The 19,894-nt window shown below is 41.1% G+C and overlaps 1 protein-coding gene across 1 annotated transcript in view; it reads right to left on the bottom strand.

Annotated features, from left to right (window-relative positions):
• LOC142661957 (tyrosine-protein phosphatase non-receptor type 11-like) overlaps positions 1-19,894 on the bottom strand; it is a 90,307-nt gene that overhangs the window by 37,220 nt on the left and 33,193 nt on the right. Inside the window, exon 2 of the mRNA XM_075839726.1 lies at positions 7,460-7,582. Coding sequence (XP_075695841.1) covers positions 7,460-7,582 — 123 coding nt within the window. The remainder of the gene's footprint in view (positions 1-7,459; positions 7,583-19,894) is intronic.

The following is a 19,894-nucleotide window of genomic DNA, read 5'->3' as shown; positions in this document are numbered from 1 at the left end:
TCCCATTGAAATCAATGGGAGGCAATTTCGGGCGTTGGTTGGCGCGGTTTCCGATGCGGTTTACGTGTCAAACTGCTCAGTGTGAACAACCCCTAAGGAAAGAAATACTGGGATATTTTTGGGGAAACATACTGAAAGTTGAATGCCCTTCTGAATGTAACGGGTATAAGATATGTCGTCAGTCCAGATCAGTACAAAATAGATAGACAGGAAAATATTTATTAAGTTACCACTGGTGAAGGATAAAAATCCTGTTCCCTTATTGAAAAACAAATGGGATCAGAGCGTGACGTCACATATATGCATCACACTGAAAAGCTAAATAAAATAAAAAAAGGTTTGTAGAATTGTTCTATGATGTGATGTTAAATACTTGTCAAAAAAAAAGACAAATGCATTATAAAGAGTGACACTGGCCAAAACAATTACACAACTTCAGCCACAGCGATAAAACAGATTTTTATTACAGATTTAAGGGCAATAGGAGGTAATTACTTAGGAGTTCAGAGATTTGGAGTCAGTTTGCGGTGAACAGGGGGGCGTTAAGTATTTCCATGTAATGGGTCATAAATTGTAGAAGTTCAAAAGTGAAAATATGCGTTACAGGCCAGAAGGAAAGAAATACAAATCAACGTCCGATTAAAAAGTAGGTAAATGACACGTTCATGACGAACAGGAAAGCTTTACTGATCGAGATCATCACAGTAACTCCATGACATAGGATGGTAAAAATATAACCAGATTTATTTAGAAGATAGATAAAGCCAACTAGAACATTTTGCTTAGATGAATCAGTAACAATTTTCAACTGAACTTTTTCAGCTTCGCCTTTGCTAAAAGCATGACGAGAAATTTCCTCCCACTTTTATCATAACCTGGAAAAGACGATACACAAAACTATTAGACAATGAGTAAAAGGCGACTTCCTATCAGCAACTATTTCCAGTTAGCAGCTGCTGGAATGTGAACAACTGATAAGTCAGACTGAAAAATATTAAAACTTCTACACCCCGACCTTGAATCTCAAATGAGATTGTGAAATGAAGGTTTTTGTTGTGGCTGCTGCCATGATGTGCAACCATGAATGCTTAACACCTAGGCAATACTCCATTGATATCTAAGTGGAGAAGGACCCCACAGCACTAATATTCACACGGACCACAGGTCCTCAAGGACCGTGCGGATGGATACCATGATGTAACTCAATGAACAGGTATTCCGAATATTAAGATCGGCAAAGATATATATTTTAGCATAAATTAAAATCACTGGTGGGTGGGAGGTTGATCCCAAAATGTCAAAGCATTACTTACATTGGGTAATGTCAATGCAAAAATAACAGGATTCTCCCTACTTGCTTCTTACATAGCTTGACACCTTTACCCTTAGGACAGGATCACACAGTTTTGGGCTCAGTTTTTTTGAGCCAAAGCCAAGAGTAGATCCAAATCGAAGGTATTAAAAAAAAACGAATACAAAAACATGACATGCAGCTCCTTTCATTTGTGTGCATTCCTGTGTATAACAAAAAAAAAAATACTGAGCCAAAAACTGCATCAAAACGGTGTGTGATCCTGGCCTTAAACAATGGTGTTGTGAGCCCAATGGTAATCTGCATTAAGAAATACACCTTTTGCTGGTACTGGAGATTCAAAGGGATTATTTATGTTGGCAAAGAGAAAATTACAGGTTATGAGGGTGTTGGATTAGGAGACAACAGAAGAACCCTAAAACAAAAGGTGTATCATGGAATACTAGGTGTGGATGGGATATCAGCCTTAAATTGCGCAGACCCGCTACCCCAAAAAAAGGGGGGAGTGACACACATCAAGTTTGACCTTTAAAAAGTGTTGTCCAGAAGAATGCCCATATAAAACTAACAACACTACTTTCCTGAAAATACAAACACTATAACCTTACTAATATGCCCCCCCCCCCTATTCTGTACAAACCAACAACTGTATGTAATACGACCAAGTTGTCAAGTCATCCATTGGTCAGGTAACAGATTTTTCACACGACCACATATACAAAGACTACTTGCATATGGATGTGGGGGTTTGTGGAACACTGGACAGAGGAAGGATATTCTAATTTGACACAATAGCGATTCGTTTTTTTATGGCCATACTTGCAGACAACCCTAAAACAGTTGGATTATATAGAAGTGGCATATGGGAAACGGGGTTCTCTCACTATTAAAAAGTGATCACATTTTGCTAGAACCCCAACCAGCTCCCCACGATCCTCAGAATGAAAACGCCACAGCGCTAGCCGAACTCTGCGGCTCCTTCACATTGATGCTCCTGTTCACCCACTGTGCAAAGGAAAATCTGAAGAGGCGTTTTCCACTTTGTTCTGAGGATTGGCGGAGGTTACAGAGGTCTGTTCCCCATCATGAAGTAATTGCATATTGCTAGGATATAGTGTCCAAGGCGCAGGTTTAAGCCAAACGGCAGGATATAAACGCCAGCCAGAACTCCTGATTTTGCGAGTTTTTTCCGGACTCAGTAATTAATTGGTGTATGCATGCAACCAATAAATCAATAGAACGTCAATTTTGATTTGCTATGTCAAATTTTCTCAGTCTGTAGTCGGCATAACCTGAAAAGATTCATCAGCAGCAAATTGGACATTAAAAAAAGTGAGTTTTATTAATTTAGGTTTCCCCTTACTGCACCTGGATGGTTGTAAACGTTAGTAATGCCATCGGCCAAAACTATAGTCAAATCTAATGGTTTAGGATTTTTTTTTAAATATTGAAGTCAGCATAGGCCAAAACATCTTAGTTCACCTCAATATTTCCAAAATGTTAATTTCCAGGTCCGCCGGCCATCTTGTGCCCTTCTCTATCGTCATGCTGAGCAGCGAAAGTGGCTCCTATTGTGTGCTAACGATCAGTGCAGGACAGGAAGGGTGGGGGTGTGGGGGGGGGGGGAAGTGTCCCAAGATGCCCTACATCAGTCTGATGCTGATGGGTCAGAGTCACTATTTGGGGAGCACGCTATACCGTAGTTCGTCGGAAGTCAGACGCAAGAGGAGCTGAAGAGTGTCTGCTGTTATAGACGGGTAGTCAGAGTAGGAGTCACGTGATCCAATGGTGCAGAAAAAAAAAAAAAAGGGTGGAAAAAAAAAAAAAAAAAAAAGTACTCCCTGCATTATTCTCACTAATATACATTCTGGTCCCCAGTCTCACTGATCATGATTTTTATAGTGCGGGCAGGGGACCAGAAGTCTAGTTGCACAGTCTTCTTTCACGCCGACACGATTCTTCGCCATGTGACCGACCCCGCTGAAATCTATGTACAAGCACTAGAAGAAGTTACGAAACGTTTATGGTAAGTGTAATTGAAGGGCAAAAAAATCCTAAAAATGAAAAAAAGTACTTCTTTAAATCACGTCTATGGCAAGCTTTACCATTAAAAAGGTTACCACTTGAAGAAAAACCATTAATGTTGCTTTTTTGTCTACTTGGAATAGTTTCTCGTTGGGACAGAATCAGAAGACTGGTTGCAGCTGTGGGAGAAACATTTAAAAGGGAACCTGTCATGTTGGGAGTCCAGCCGGCGGTTCTACTCAGTGATTGACAGACTTCCTTCATGTCTATATACAGTGATCGCTGTAAATCAGTGATTAGAACCACCCACTGGACTCCTAAGCCCAGAATGAGAACATTAAATGAATCAAAAATGATACTGAATCGGTTGCTACAAAAACATATAGCAATCTGCTCAGCTCCCCCTGCTCTATAACATGTTGGCCGCAGATTGGGCTGCATTTCCCATGTGACAGGTTCCCTTTAAAATCTTTGTTTATTCTTACCGAGTTTACAAAGAAATGGTTAAACATTGCATACTTAAAAGTATTAACCTACACAGGAAAACCACCCACGTAAACATACGCAAGACTGCATGAAACCGTTTTGTTTATATAACGGAGCAGAGTGGAAATTTATCAACGCAAGATCTACAAAAAGATATTCATACAACTTCCTAGAGCTACCTGTGCTCTCGTTCCACCTACATCTTACACGTAAAAGTCATATCAAATAGAATTTCAAATACATTTTGCCAAAAAGGAATACAAGTTAAAAAGGGATAATAAAGCCAAGTTTTCTCCAATTACAATTCACACTCTCTCAGTGACTGTTTGGGTACTAAATCAACATTTATTTTTACTCAACGCTAATTAGCATCGCAGCAAGTGCACTGGGGAAGGAGTATTGGCAAGCAGATTTGCCCCTTTTCTCTTCTCAATATAAGGGGTGAATTCACACACGGCAGATTTTGTTGCAAACATTTGTGACTTCTGAACCATAGGTTTCCGTTTGCATCACCATTGATTTCAATGGTGACCGAGCTAGTGCAAATGGTTTCCGTTTGTCACCGTTGTGTAAGGGTTCCGTCGTTTTGATGGAATGTATTGCGCAGTCCACTACTGTATTGATTGTCAAACAACTTAACCTTTAAACAAAGTTAACAAACAGAAACCATTTACACCAGATCCGTCACCATTGAAATCAATGGTGATGTAAATGGAAACCTATGGTTTCTGTTTATTTCAGTCAGGGTTTCTTTCATGGGTTCCCCTGATGGAAAGCTCCAATGGAGCCCATGAAACGGAGCCATGATTCAGATGTGAACGAAGCCTTAAAGAGGAGAAGTTTCATGGAGACAACCCCTTTCTAAATGAAAGATGGCCTGGCGATCAGCTGCTCGCTGAGTTCTGGCTTTTAACTCCAAGCGACAGCTATCATCACCGGGAAAGACGCACCCTTGCATGGACAATATTCAGTTCTGGCTCATGGATGGTGATCACTGTATGATGTTGATATGCTCTAATAGGCTATATCGACAGGGATGGACTTCATGAAACAACCCCTTTAATAACACTATTAGGGAACTACTATTTAATGGAACATTTATACACTGTTATGCCTAATGCAGGGCCTGAGGGGGCGGTGCATGACGCAGTGATTAAAAGAACACGAAAAAAGTAAAGTGTCAAGCACCGCCCCCTCTGGCCCAGCACTAGGCATAATACAATGTATACGTTTGGACAGTAGTATTCATTTAAGCATGTCTGACCATTATTCTAGTAGGTTCAGATAAGCTCGGCACTTAAAAACTCTTAAAATAGTATGTTAAAACGGGCAACCTGCATGTGCTACAAAAGGAGGTTTCGGAAAGAGAAGGGAATGAGCGATAAACAATATTGATGGCTAAAAAAATAAAATAAAACAGCATTACATCTGCACTAGTTATTCGGGAAACCCTGTATTTCTGGTTTATAGAAATCCTTTAAAAGTTATTTCCTGTGTGGGTTGTAAGGAATCCCTAAAAGTAACAAAAATTGTATGTGTCAAATATAAAACTAAACTAAAGAAATGAAAAAAAACCACACCTAATAAGTCTATAAAACAAGCTAGAAGACCCATAAATATAATGATTACACATGGCAAAGAACAGAGCAGAAGCAAAAAGTCTTTATCAACCAAACAGGACAAACTAATAGCAGCAACACATCATAGAAGGAACATCTAGGCAGATATGGTTCCTCAAACAGATTTGGTGTGATATTTCAAGCGCAGTGAGATGTTCCCTATCTATAAACTTATCTGTATGGTTGGAAAGTTCACGCCATGAAGCAGTCTGAGGGCATGACGCTGCATGTATTTCAAGAGATAAATAGATACATACCCATAGAGTGCTGAAATAAGCAAGTTCTCCAAGACCTGGTGGCTGTTAGGACTGTGTCTCTATCCACAAGCTGCACATGGGCTCTAATGCATATATGGTAGGTGGGCAATGAAATGAAAAAGGGAAACAAGAGGATATGCCTGAAAATTTAAGTAGGATAGCCAACAACAAGCTTTTCCATCTAAAAGATATTTATACAGGGATGTTACCTGCACCCATGAAGTAAAATAAAAAATAAAAAAAGTTCCAACTATTTTTGCTCTTTAAAACGACGTGTAAAAAAAAAAAAAAAAAAAAAGTCCTGCTAAAACGTGCATGCTTCTTATGGTCAGAAGTAAAGATGGACTCCCTCGACTGTATTCTGCGTGCCGGTCAGGAAAGGGGAAGCTGATATTAGCACATCGGGTTCAGCTTCCTGTCAGAGAGATGGTAGACAGAAGACATTGCTGGATCCTGGAGAGGCGAGTCAACTATAAACCCCTCCACTGGCCGTTACAACAGAGGAAGCAGGAATTACCCCTCCACTACCCTAGACCACCAGAGAAGCCATCACGAATACTCCGACTACAGTAGACCATTAGGAAAGCTTTAAGTCCAGAAAAAAATGGAAGCCAAAAATGAACAAATTAAAGGACAGGACGTCCTCAGCAGGTGATGTGTAAATCAGTTTTATTAAATTTGATGGGGTGATGCGTTTTGACACCGAATGCATATGGTCTGATGAAAACGCCAGTTCGGTGTCTAAACGAGTCAACCCATCAAATTGAATCAAACGGATTTACACATCACCTGCGGAGGACGTCTTAATTTGTGATGAAGTAGCACTTTTTGGCTTCTATTTTTTTCTGGACTTCATGCAAAACACGATGGAACCATGTTGTCCCACCGGTTAGGAAGCAGCTGCAACTACATCAATTAATGCTTCTAAACAGTGTTGTGCCTGGACATCGAACAACCTGTTCAGGTGAGACGCACTCCTACACCTGTTGTGTCTCATCCAAACTGTATTGGGATTTCTGCACCATGAGGCGCTATTCTTTTTAATTTTTTACACATTAGGAGAGCTGGCATTCATTTTCTTTTTCCTCCTGCATAACCTTTAAAGTTATGGGGTGTGATAGAGATGGATAGATGTAATGTCTATGGCCGAGGGCCGTCGTTCAGACTTACCCTCTGACGGCCCCGGCCTTGGACATCTGTGTTCTCGGCGACATCTTCATCCAAGGAGACACCGGTGCTCACTTCCGGGTTCTCTGACTGTTTCCCGCAGGGTGCGCACCCGGCCTTAAAGGGCCAGTACGCGTCCAGCTGTCATCTCTCAATAATTAGCCCAAATGGCTCTGCCCACTTGAACCTTGCCTGAGCGTTGTTATATACCTAAGTTTGTCTTGCAAATGGTCTCCTAGTTCCCAGTGTTACCCGTTCCTGCTGCCTGTACCCTGTTTCCCGTGCGATCGTATCTACAGTGAGAGTCAAGTAGTGTCTTCCGCTGCATCTACTGTGCCATCTACAGTGAGAGTCAAGTTGTGTCTCTGCTACTGTCTACATTGCCTCAGGTACCCATTTTGGACTATAGACATTGTTTTGTTCCTGTTGGCCAGCTGCTACCCCGCTACGTGGTACGGCCCAGTGGGTCCACACCCCGCGCCGTGGCAATAGACATATATAAAAAAAAAAAAAATAATTATATAAGCTCAGATTTCTCGTATTTGTATTTTTTCTGTTGTCACATTACATGATAAAGCAAGACATGACATTACCTGACAGACAGCGTGAAGTCACCAGGGTTGCTCTTGCTTGGCCGAGCCAGAAAACTTCCATGTACCCCATGCGTTAAGAGGAGAGTTTCAGCTTCCAATCCATTGATGTTTGGATGAAACCATCTGACAAGAAAATACAAATGGCATTTTATAGGATATTTAAACCTTTCCCTACGACCAATATACTAATCCTAGTTCATAATCTCCATAAATATTAGATTCCTATAAAGAGAACAGTTTGGAAGGCCAATTCAATTCTAAGGAAAATTGCAAAAAAGTGTATTGCTCGTCGGGTCTTGTGAAAGGCAATTGTAGACTGATGGTATTGAGCAGAAGTCAAATATAAGAAACAATATAGACAATAGTACAATATAGACTGAATATAGGAGGAAATCTGGGCTTCACAAAAGTGGTTTGCCCTGAAGACACTAGAATTAAACTATTACAAACAAATTATCCGCCGTATTGCATTAGCGGATTTATCATCGCAGCGGCCTAGTAGCAGTGGGGTCCTGCGTTCAAATCGACCAGGGGCAACCTCTTCTCCCGATGCTTGATCCCCAAAAAAAAACATTTTTTTACTTCTATGAAAATGCCCCTAGTGAGAAATGGTTAGCCCCAGGGACTAATGTGATCAAAATCTCTGTATAGTGCGACAGAATTTGTTAGTGCTATACAAGTATCAAAATGAATACATAAATATGTAATATAATCTTGCATATAAACATCAGATATACTACTAATGGGGGTGGGATATCCTACTTTTGCAAAAATCATGGCAAAAAAACCAAAAAAAAAACCACTAATTAAATACGATGTGTGAACACACCCCAACGTACAAATGGTGCATCAAGGAGGTAAGAAAACAAAAACGTACCAATTCAACCCACATTTTAAGCCATATTCGGTTCTGTTAATTACATCTACACTTAAGTGTTACATGTAATGGAAGAAAAAAATAAATAAAAAAAGTCAAATGGAAAACAAACTGCATGACTTTCAAATGTTAGAGATAAAAAAAAATCAGGTGTGACATACAATCTGTAAGTCACAACAGAAACCCTACAATTAGACTGTCCATGCAGTGTTTGAGCTAAAATTACATTTACTTTCCATCTTGACTAGCGGTGCGATAAGAAAACGTCATATTTGTCCGGTATCTACAGTGAATTGTCATGATCAGCTTCTCCCTCCGTTTATGAGAACACGTGTGGCCACATTAAACATACACTGTCCGGTTGAAAAGGGATTGTACAACATACACATATCCAGCACATATTGTTTAAAAGGCTCATGCACACAGCAAAGCCATGTACACCGACCCTGTATTCTGTTAAATGGAGATCCCACACATACATAAGGCTCTGTTCACATCACACTAATCCCAGCGTGTGCCATGAACGTAAACCCGACTTATGCAACAGTATACATTGCCTGTAGGCTCTCTTAAGAGAAACAAATGTATACTATGCGGTATCTTTGTGGAATGCCTTTGTGCTAAATCTTTTATTAGTCAACTACACTTTCAGTACACAGAAAAAGATAGGCCGGCACATAACCTCCGAACGCATACTTAAAAGGACACTTCTGGTATATATGGTCGGATCAATGGGTACCCATGGCTAACTTCTGTATATGTGCCAGGAGCATTTCCTGGCATATACGCTATATGCAACACCTTAACATAATGACCTTGTATAGATCACAGGGAGAGAATAAGGCTGGGTTCACGCGACCTTTTTTCAGGCGTAAACGAGGCGTTTAACGCCTCGAATTACGCCTGAAAACACGGCTCAAATACATCGACAAACATCTGCCCATTCATGTCAATGGGTTTGCCGACGTACTGTGCAGACAACCTGTCATTTTACGCGTCGCTGTCAAAATACGGCGCGTAAAATAACAGCGTCGTCAAAGAAGTGCAGGACACTTCTTGGGACGTAATTGGAGCCGTTTTTCGTTGACTTCAATGAACAGCTCCAAATTACGGCCGTAATAGACGCCTCGCAAAACGCGAGTACGAGCAATTACGTCTGAAATGCAGGAGCTGTTTTCTCCTGAAAACAGCTCCATAATTTCAGCCGTAATGGTCGATATCGTGTGCACATACCCAAAGAATGATTCAGTGCACAGCATCCCAGGATGAAAATGACAACCTGCCAGAATAAGAAAGAAACCAGAATAGACTAAAGAATTTTTAAGAGAGTGGTCCGATTTAGAAAACCCATTTTCAAATACCATATTGGGGATTTTTGAGCTAAAGAGTGTGCGCCTGTGCACGTAAAAGTGTGATTGAGAGAGCGTCCTCCTCTATTAGCCAGAGTATGGGGTGGCTACAAAACACTTCTCTCTCTACACGGACAGACCACTCATTTTAATTGGCACGGTGTAACCTCTGTTCCTTATTTACTTGTGTCCCTGAAAATGCACAGTGTTTACGATCCCTTTTGCAGTGACATCCGCGTCATACACTTCTCTCCATTCATTTACACTGCACTAGCGATATAGTTATATCGTTATGTGCATCCACAAACATTACTGCAGTGTCCTGACAATGAATATATATTACCTCCAGCCAGGACGTGATGTGTATTCAGAATCCTGACAGTTCTGAATCTTTTCTGTGAGATTCCAGCAAGGCAAGCGTCATTTCATTTGAAATGACAGGTTACATCGTAATCTCACGAGATTACGTTTGCCTTGCTGTAAATCTCACAGAGCAGTTACAGAAGTGACAGGATTCTGAATAAACATCACGTCCAGGCTTTTAGTGATGTATATTCATTATCAGGACACTGCAGTAATGTTAGTGTTTGTGTATGTAGCTGCACATAACGATATAACTATATCACGATCTGCAGAGTAAATGAATGGAGAGAAGTGTATGACGCCGATTGGTCACGGATTAGACCAAGTGGGCGTTGTACAGAGGAGTGTATGACGGTGACCAAAGTAATACACGCCCACTTGGGCATTAAGAAACTCATTAGCATAAAGCTAAAAATCAAAGTGGTTTAAAATAGATAGTTTTTCTAAATAAAAATCATTACTGTCACCTACATTATAGCGCGGATCTCCTTATGTAGGAGATAGGGCACTTATAATGTGGTGACAGAGTCTCTTTAAGTCCCTGGATGCCATTACCAGTCAAGATTAGTAACCATCAAGATGTATAGGCAACTCACCTGTCCTATTATGGTCAAGGATTGGTAATAGAATGGCAGACGTTATTGCAAAAATTCTTCTTAGAAAAAAGAAAAAAAAATTTCAATGCATGAATGCGCTCAATATATATACATAATCTTAAAGTTCTAAGGCCCCATGCATACGACAGCAAAAAACCTCCGTTTTTGCGGACCGCAATTGCGGTCCGCAAAAACGGAGCCATTCACTTTCATTGAACACCGACACCTTTCCGTAGCACTACGGAAGGGTGTCAGTGCCGTGGAAATGTTCCGGGAATTATGGAACATGTCCGTTCTTTCGCATTTTGCGGGCCTTGCTCCCATACTTTGTATGGGAGCACGGCGCGAAAATGCGGCAGTCAGCGGCCGGCCGTGCCCGCAATCGCGGGCCGTGATTGCGGGCACGGTCGTGTGCATGGGGCCTAAGACATTAGCTGCAACATAGGTTTACTGCCCCACTGTAGTAAATCAGGCCATAATGTGAATCTCCACTTAAAATTTTTAGGTCCAACATTCTGTTCTTGTTCATTTCTCAATATGCGTTTACAGCAAACAGAGCTCCAATTTACAGATACAGAGCTCCAAATCAACTGCATAGGCAGGTAAATTATAACATTTTGGCTGACTACAGAAACCACTGGGGTGAGTTTGGGAGCTTATTGCATGAGGTTTTATTGCTTAATTCAATGTATGACAGTATGCAGGAAGTTCCTGCCGGCAGCGATAGTTTTGATCTATTTAGGCAGGGGAGTTGGAGCACAATACCAGAAGATGAATATTTACTTCTAGTAACATTTGATTAGAGGTTGCATCAAATTGAGAATTACTTGGTTTCCATCTGTAAAATACTGGGGGCTGGGCAGCTTATCTGGACACAACCCACTCTTTATCTAGCAATACCATGCCCACTATAGTGTGAGTCAGGCGATAGTTTGTGGATTCACAACCAGACAAAAAATAAAAATAAAATAAAAAATTGCAAAAAATACATACATTTAAAAAAAGCCAAACTTACAAGTCCTTGTTCTCTGTTAGTGTATGTGCACACAAACTCAAAAACGTCTGAAAATACGGAGCTATTTTCAAGGGAAAACAGCTCCTGATTTTCAGACGTATTTTAAGCCACTCGCGATTTTTGCTGCGTTTTTTTACGGCCGTTTTTTTGTAAAGTCTATGGAAAAAAGGCTGAAATAGTGACATGCACTTCTTTTTGGCGGCCGTTTTTTTTAAAAGGCCGTTTCTCAAAACGGCTGCTTACGATTTTTCGGGCGTTTAAAAACGGCCGAAAATAAGCCGTGTGAACATACCCTTAAATTCATAGAATTATATCCACGTATAGGAAAGCTTGGTGACATCCCATATTGGCCACCATAACATCTCGTACTAGAGCTCTTTCCCATCTTTCCAAGAGTCTTGAAAAGCACATTTGCAAGCAAGAGAAGCAGGTGTATGACTGTATAACAGAAGCATCTGCTTAGGAATCTGTGGACAGCTTGGTGACAGACCATGTCATGGAGAAAACAGTGGTGGTCACCCAGCTCCTGATTTTCAGCCGTTTTTTTTAGCAACTTGCGCTTTTCTATAGAGTCAATGAAAGACGGCTCCAAAAACAGCTCAAGTAGTGACATGCACTTTTTTCGCGAGGGATTTAAAAAAAAATATATATATATTTTTTTTACACGGCAGTGTAAAAAAAAAAACAAAAAAAAAAACAGTCGGAACAGAACGCAGTTTTTCCCATTGAAATCAATGGCCAACCCGAAAATAAGTAGTGTGTACGAACCCTTACTAAAAACAGACAAAGAAAAAAACAAAAAACAGCTTAATAGAATTTGACACATTTACACCATGTTCCAAATTATTATGAACATTGGATTTAAGTGTCAAACATTTAATTATTAGTTTGTCAATTAAACTCATGGATGGTATTGTGTCTTAGGGTATGTTCACACGAGGGCGTCCGTAACGGCTGAAATTACGGGGATGTTTCAGCCTGAAAACATCCCCGTAAGATCAGCCGTAACGGCATGTCGCAGGCGCTTGAACGCCGCGTCAATTACGGGCGTAATTGGCGCTGCTATTCATTGGAGTCAATGAATAACGGCTCCAATTACGGCCAAAGAAGTGACAGGTCACTTCTTTGACGCGGGCGTCTATTTACGCGCCGTCTTTTGACAGCGGAGCGTAAATTACGCCTCGTGTGAACAGACAAACGTCTGCCCATTGCTTTCAATGGGCAGATGTTTGTCAGCGCTATTGAGGCGCTATTTTCAGACGTAATTCGGGGCAAAAACGCCCAAATTACGTCCGTAAATAGGCCGTGTGAACATACCCTTAGGGCTCTTTGGATCATTGTAATCAATCTCAGACACCTGTGATAATTAGTTTGCCAAGTGTGCCCAATCAAAGGAAAACTACTTAAGGACGTTCCACATTATTAAGCAGGCCACAGGTTTCAAGCAATATGGGAAAGAAAAAGGATCTCTCTGCTGCCGAAAAGCGTGAAATTGTCCAAGGTAATGAACTAGGTATGAAAACATTGGATATTTAAAAAAAAACATAAGCGTGATTATCATACTGTGAAAAGATTTGTGGCTGATTCAGAGCACAGACTGGTTCGTTCAGATAAACGCATAATGAGGAAGGTTTCTGCCAGACAAATTAATAGGATTAGGAGAGCAGCTGCTAAAATGCCATTGCAAAGCAGCAAACAGATATTTGAAGCCGCTGGTGCCTCTGGAGTCCCACGAACGTCAAGGTGTAGGATCCTCCAGAGGTTTGCAAGTGTGCATAAAGCTATTATTCTGCCACCCCTAAACAATGCTCACAAGCAGAAACGGTTGCAGTGGGCTCAGAAATACATGAAGACTAATTTTCAAACCGTGTTGTTTACTGATGTGTCGTGCAACCCTGGATGGTCCAGATGGATAGAGTAGTGGATGGTTGGTGAATGGCCACCATGTCCCAACAAGGCTGCGATGTCAGCAAGGAGGTGGTGGAGTCATGTTTTGGGCTGGAATCATGGGGAGAGAGCTGGTAGGCCCCTTTAGGGTCACTGACTGTGTGAAAATGACCTCTGCAAAGTACGTAGAGTTTATGACTGACTACTTTCTTCCGTGGTACAAAAAGAAGAACCGTGCCTTCCGTAGCAGAATTATCTTCATGCATGACAATGCACCATCTCATGCTGCAAAGAATGCCTCTGTCATTGGCTGCTATGGGCATAAAAAAGGAGAGAAACTCACGATGTGGCCCCCATGTTCCCCTGACCTCAACCCTATTGAGAACCTTTGGAGCATCCTCAAGCAAAATATCTATGAGGGTGGGAGGCAGTTCACATCAAAACAGAAGCTCTGGGAGGTTATTCGGACATCCTGCAAAGATATTCAAGCAGAAACTGTCCAAATACTCACAAATTCAATGGATGCAAGAATTGTGAAGGTGATATCAAAGAAGGGGTCCTATGTTAACATGTAACTTAGCCTGTTAAGTTTTTTTTTGATTGAAAGAGCTTTTGATTTCTGTAAATATGATCTCCTTATGCTGCAAATTCAACAAATTACCATTTTAGTTCTCTTTACAACTTTTAAAATGTTTTGATCTCTGTTGTGCATAATAATGTGAAACAGTGCATTTTGAGTTTTTTTACTTCTATAAAAAAAAAATAAAAATCTGTTAGGAGATTTGTTCAATAAAATTCGCATTATACTCCAATGGTTGATGGCTTGAAGATTATACTGACTCATTTGCATAGACTACTTAGGAAAATCAGCGAAAAATAACATTTGCATAATTTGGAATGTGGTGTATAGGAGATTTTCTGACCTGGTTTTAGGAGAAATATATATATATTTTTTATATTTTTAAAGGCCTCATGGGCACAACAGTTTGTTTTTTGGCCTGTAATATGGAACTGTATTGTGCACCACATAGTTCCTTGTGTGTTTGTTTTTTCAGACAGTTTTCCCTTAGATGTACGGTTTTCACTTAAAACTCTGTCCAATGGAGTAGGCTTCCATTTAAAAACATTTTTTTATATATACTGGCTATGCATTAAAAAAAAAAAAAAATGTATACTACTGTACCATTGTATTATAAATTATTAGTAATAAGTAAATGTAGCTGTTAAGGATCTGCCAGGCATAGCTTCTGTGTCAACTCCCATAGGTAATCAGTCTGCACCTGCTTCTATGTCTGTGAGACTGACTCCATCTTCCACCACTCAGGATGGCAGGCTTAGGAGTGGGAGAGCCTATCACAGCCTGGCCAGACGGAGCTAGCTCCCGCCCTCTGTCTATTTATACCTGCCTTTCCTGTTCCTCCTTGCTTGTGATTCTTCTCGTTTGGTTTCCTTGCCCTGCTGCAGCTTCTTGAACTATTTGACCCTGCTTCATTCTGACCCTGGCTTACTGACTACTCTCCTGCTCTGCGTTTGGTACCTCGTACACTCCTGGTTTGACTCGGCTTGTTCACTACTCTCCTGCTCAGCGTTTTGTACTTCGCTCTCTCCTGGTTTGACTCGGCTCGTTCACCACTCTTGTTGCTCACGGTGTTGCCGTGGGCAACTGCCCCTTTTCCCTTGCTTCTGTGTACCCTTGTCTGTTTGTCTGTCGTGCACTTATTGAGCGTAGGGATCGTTGCCCAGTTGTACCCCGTCGCCTAGGGCGGGTCGTTGCAAGTAGGCAGGGACTGAGTGGCGGGTAGATTAGGGCTCACTTGTCTGTTTCCTTACCCCCATCATTACAGTAGCACTCCAAAACTATTGCAATATAAACCGCTGTTCATTCACCCATGTCACATTTATTGGAATAGTTTGAGTGCTGCAGGTTTGTTTTTTTTCTATACTTTTTGGGACCCCAATCAAGGTAGTGTTGCTGGCGCCCAAAACCTCTTTATTTCTCCCAGTGCTGCTAGTTGTTTTTTGGATTATATAGAGGATATCTATTTATATATCTAGAGACACATAAAACGCCTTGAATCAGTGGGGCCTGAAAGGTGCCAAATAATCAGATATTCTACATTATCAGTCATAGAATTATATGGTATACTCACATCATGTATTGAACAGAGAACAAAAAAAATAAAAATGGTGTAGACTGTGCGGTTTTATTCTGGAAGGGAACTAGAAAGTTCATACATACTACACATTTTTTCAAAATTAACAAATATTTAAATAAATATTTTTTTAAGAAGTTTAAAATACTGAACACAGATAATGCGCTAACATCTGGACACATATGCAAGACTCGAGACAACCCAGTTTAAGCCGGAATACACCACAAAGTGAGGGAACAGGATACATCTTCCATGCTCCGTAGAAGATCAGGCCAGTACATTGTGTAAAGCTGTAACAATCAGGTCTGTGGCCGTGTAATTGAATATGTAAGCGCACTTGTAATCCCTTTTAACCACTTCATCACGCCACCATGGAAATGTGCACCTTGTCGACACACAGTTAGATAAATAGAAATCCAAGTCACGTCACAGTTACGCGTGTCATGCTCCAGTCTTGTCAACCTGCCAGGCCGTACCGGGCCCTGCAGGATGATATAACACCACGGCTAATTAACGCAAGGCTATTTTGGGCACAGGCAGTGTGTCAGGGCAGAATTTAGCCCTTGATGGGGCTCGTGCCTCTTTGATGCTGTGCCAAGGGTTATTTCTGCCGTTTGCACATCAGAGAAAGGGAGGCAGAAATAAAACCTCTGTGTGCTGTATTTAGCAGGTCCACAGCTGTGGAGGTTTCGGTACATCCCAAGAGCCATGAGGTTAGTGGCATGGATCCAGGACCTCAAACCTCATAGTATGGTCTCAAGCCAAGTGGAGAGCCCCAGGAAGGGACATCACATTAACCATGAGGAATCTTGTATAAAACAGTGCATTATACCCAATTACTGAACACAAACTTGATGGAAATAAAAAAAGAAGCATAAAAGAAATTAACACGTAAAATATTACCTCAAAACGGACAAACATGAAGGTTAGAAAAAGGGTCTTAAAAAGTATAACAAATGTCGTAGAACTGGAGATATATAAAATAAAGTAGTGATCATGGGGGAGCAGATATTTTCTAGAATTCCCGTCAGTGACCGCGTCCGAATGTAAAATTATTTCATGTAAAATAAATAATTCGGCACTACTGGAAAAGTGATACACACAGATAGAGATAGACACAGAGGCAATTTCCATATACATAATTAGGATATAGGACATACATAGTGTCTTTATATCTATATAATTAGAAATTATCTAGAAAAGATAGAAATACATCCAAAGACAAAAACAGGAACAGTGCGGAGAATCAAGTCTCCAGGAAACGGTCATTACATGTAAGTGCATGATGTAAGCTACGGAGTAACAAGTGGCGTTTCTGGATTTAGAGGAAGTCGTGTAGATCCAGTCCGAGTAAAATCTATTGAGGTCATAGATCTAGATAAATTGTACTGTATAACGTAGGATCATACAAACTTCGACAAGGGCTGGCATGGCTGGTATATGTAGTAGGTGCCAAGAGGAAACAACTAGAAATAACAATAATAATCTATAGATAATTTTTAGAGCATGCAGAAGTGTCATGTGAAGCCAGGACCTGGATAGATAGTGGAGTAAATAAGGAATTTACATAATATTGCAAAGATAATAGAAGTCCATTACAAGAGTTTTTCTTACCTCCGCCGTTCTGGTGACTGTTTAGACAGTTTTACGGACGCTGGTTGCTTAATGGTGGCTTGCCACTAGAAAAAGGCGCTAGTTGTCCGTTAGCTGCTTCCTCTATTTAATGGTAGCAGAGTCTGCCGTCCAATGCGCGCCTTGTGACGTCACTGATGACATCGGCGCATGCGCAGTGGAGAGGACGGTGGAGTTGCCGTGCGTTCCACTGTAGCTATGGATAGAGAAGCATGGACCGCCTCTTGGCGGAATGGAGTCGGCAGGGCGTTGAGAAGCAACGTGGCCATGGAGACGTAAGCATGTAACGGTGTTCGGTCCGGGACTTGCAGCCGAAATAAGGCCGTCAATTACGGACGTAACATGCTTGTGTGAATCCAGCCTTACATATCTCAACTGGGTTGGGACCCTTTTTCGAGCACAAAAGAAAGCTAGTGCTATCTGAACACATGTAAAATTATTTCAGGCAGATTACTGGACAGCTTTAAAGCACATGTGATTCTGAAATATCTTCTGGCGATGCGAGGATTCCTTTCTCCATACAGCTTACGATGCAATGAATAAGGTGAGGGCCACCCCCCCCCCCCCAACTACAGCTGCCTGTGATGCCTCAATGTTCTCTGCTCTTGAGGTCCCCATGATAACACTTTTGGTCTGTTATCTGGTAGTTCACTATTACCATATGGACACTTTGCAGATCCAAACCACCATCCACATCCTAACGGACTTGAAAAGAAGTTGCTGTGTGCATATAGGCGGACACTAACTGTAAAACACCAGTATTTTCAAGGTAGGTCTATGCAGACAGGTGTGGGGGCGTTTGCCTGACAGCTCAGTTGCGGTGTTATTTTGGAGGAAACACCCACATTTGACTGTCTGCTGAAATTGTAACCTCCTTGAATCTTTGTTGCTTGGCTCATTTTGGGCCGTGAGTAGATCTAGATTTACATGGGGATCGTGTGGCTTTTAAGCTATGCATGCCATGATGGCTCCTCTTCGTATGTTCCCATCTCCACTGTGAACCGCCGTCTTATCAGTTTTGCCGCATGTGACTGAATCGGATCAGAAATGATAGCTCCATACACTTCAGAATTGACACTGCCACATCAATACACACCATTTTCTCATTCCTTTTGAAGTCACTTCTGGCTACAAAATCTGTATCAAAACCAGCAACACATATGCAATGTGTGAATCCAGTCTTCGGCAACATGCACACGTCTGGAATTTGAAGTGGATAATCTGCTTTAAACCACAGAATTCCACATGTAAAATCCACACTTAATATTGCATTTTTTATGCCTTTTTTTAGGTGCAAATTTTACCTTTTTGGTGGAAACAGGTGCTGGTTTTATGCTGCGGTTTCTGGTGTTTTTTTTTTTTTTTATATATATAAACTTGTTAGATACAATTCTCAGATGGAAACGCAAGATAAATTGATATGCTGCAGATTTAAAAATTTACACTGTAGGTCAATTTGGTGCGGAAAAATTCTGCAAAGTGTAGATGAGATTACCAGCAAAGTAAAGGATTCCAAATAAACGGTGGATTTGCATGGATGTGGCTAAAACTGGTCTTATTTGATCAAGAGCAAACAGCTGCAGTATTGATACGCAGACACAGTCAATAAGGTAAAACACTAGTGTCTGGGATCTAGCTAAAAACAAAAGCAGGTTTCCTCACCTATATATAAACTCCGTTGCAGATCCAGCCTATCGATTCTGGTGAAACCACGGACACCCCAACAGAATCCATTAGAGTCAAAGAGTTCCGTCAGCCGCAGGTGGCTTCATGCAACAGAACCGGCGCATCTGGTATTTCCGTTGTTCTGCTCCCCAGACAGAGCAGAACAGAAAGCCGAACGCAGGTGTGAACCCAGCCTTACTACAGCATTCAACTAGTTAGACTTCACACCAGGATCGTGTGGCTTTCTTAGCTCTGACCTCAGTCTGCACTTAGGGTAAGGACACACAGTGGTGGTCGCATGCATTTGAAAACCATATTCACGAACGGTGGGTGCGTTTTACAAATTGATCATTAATGGTTGCACAATTTTGCAAGTAATACCGCAGATTTACCCACAAAACCATGTCGCCATTAACAATCAGTGGTCGCCACTACATAGATCGGTTATTAGTGAATTTGATTGTTGGCCATAATTTAAAAAAAAAATAAAAAAAAACAAAAAACACAGCTTTCAGTTACATATGAGCGCATGATAGATACAGGAACAATAATAATATTAATTATTATTAAAAAAAATGTGGTATGAACACAAAACAATCATACAGAGTACAGGGCGTTTTTAATGTTAACACATTCTACAACGCAACAAATTCAAGACGTTAAACCACAACTCTCTCCATGAAGGAGGAAGGGGGGAAAGGCTGAAAATATGCATCTACATTTCCTGGATAACACAGAAGGTAACGTACAGGAAGTCTGTAGAGAGGAGATTACCTTCTCAACTGTAGTGTAACAAAGAATGACAACTCAGCCGCTACTAAACCTCTCCAAATCAACCCATTAGAAGGGACGCAAAACACATACGTCCATGTGCTCACTACTGTAGTGTTACATTTTT

The sequence above is a fragment of the Rhinoderma darwinii genome, chromosome 10 (assembly GCF_050947455.1).
Source record: "Rhinoderma darwinii isolate aRhiDar2 chromosome 10, aRhiDar2.hap1, whole genome shotgun sequence".
Taxonomy (NCBI): domain Eukaryota; kingdom Metazoa; phylum Chordata; class Amphibia; order Anura; family Rhinodermatidae; genus Rhinoderma; species Rhinoderma darwinii.
Note: the sequence above shows the minus strand (reverse complement) of the source record. Positions and strands in the feature narration are given on the sequence as shown.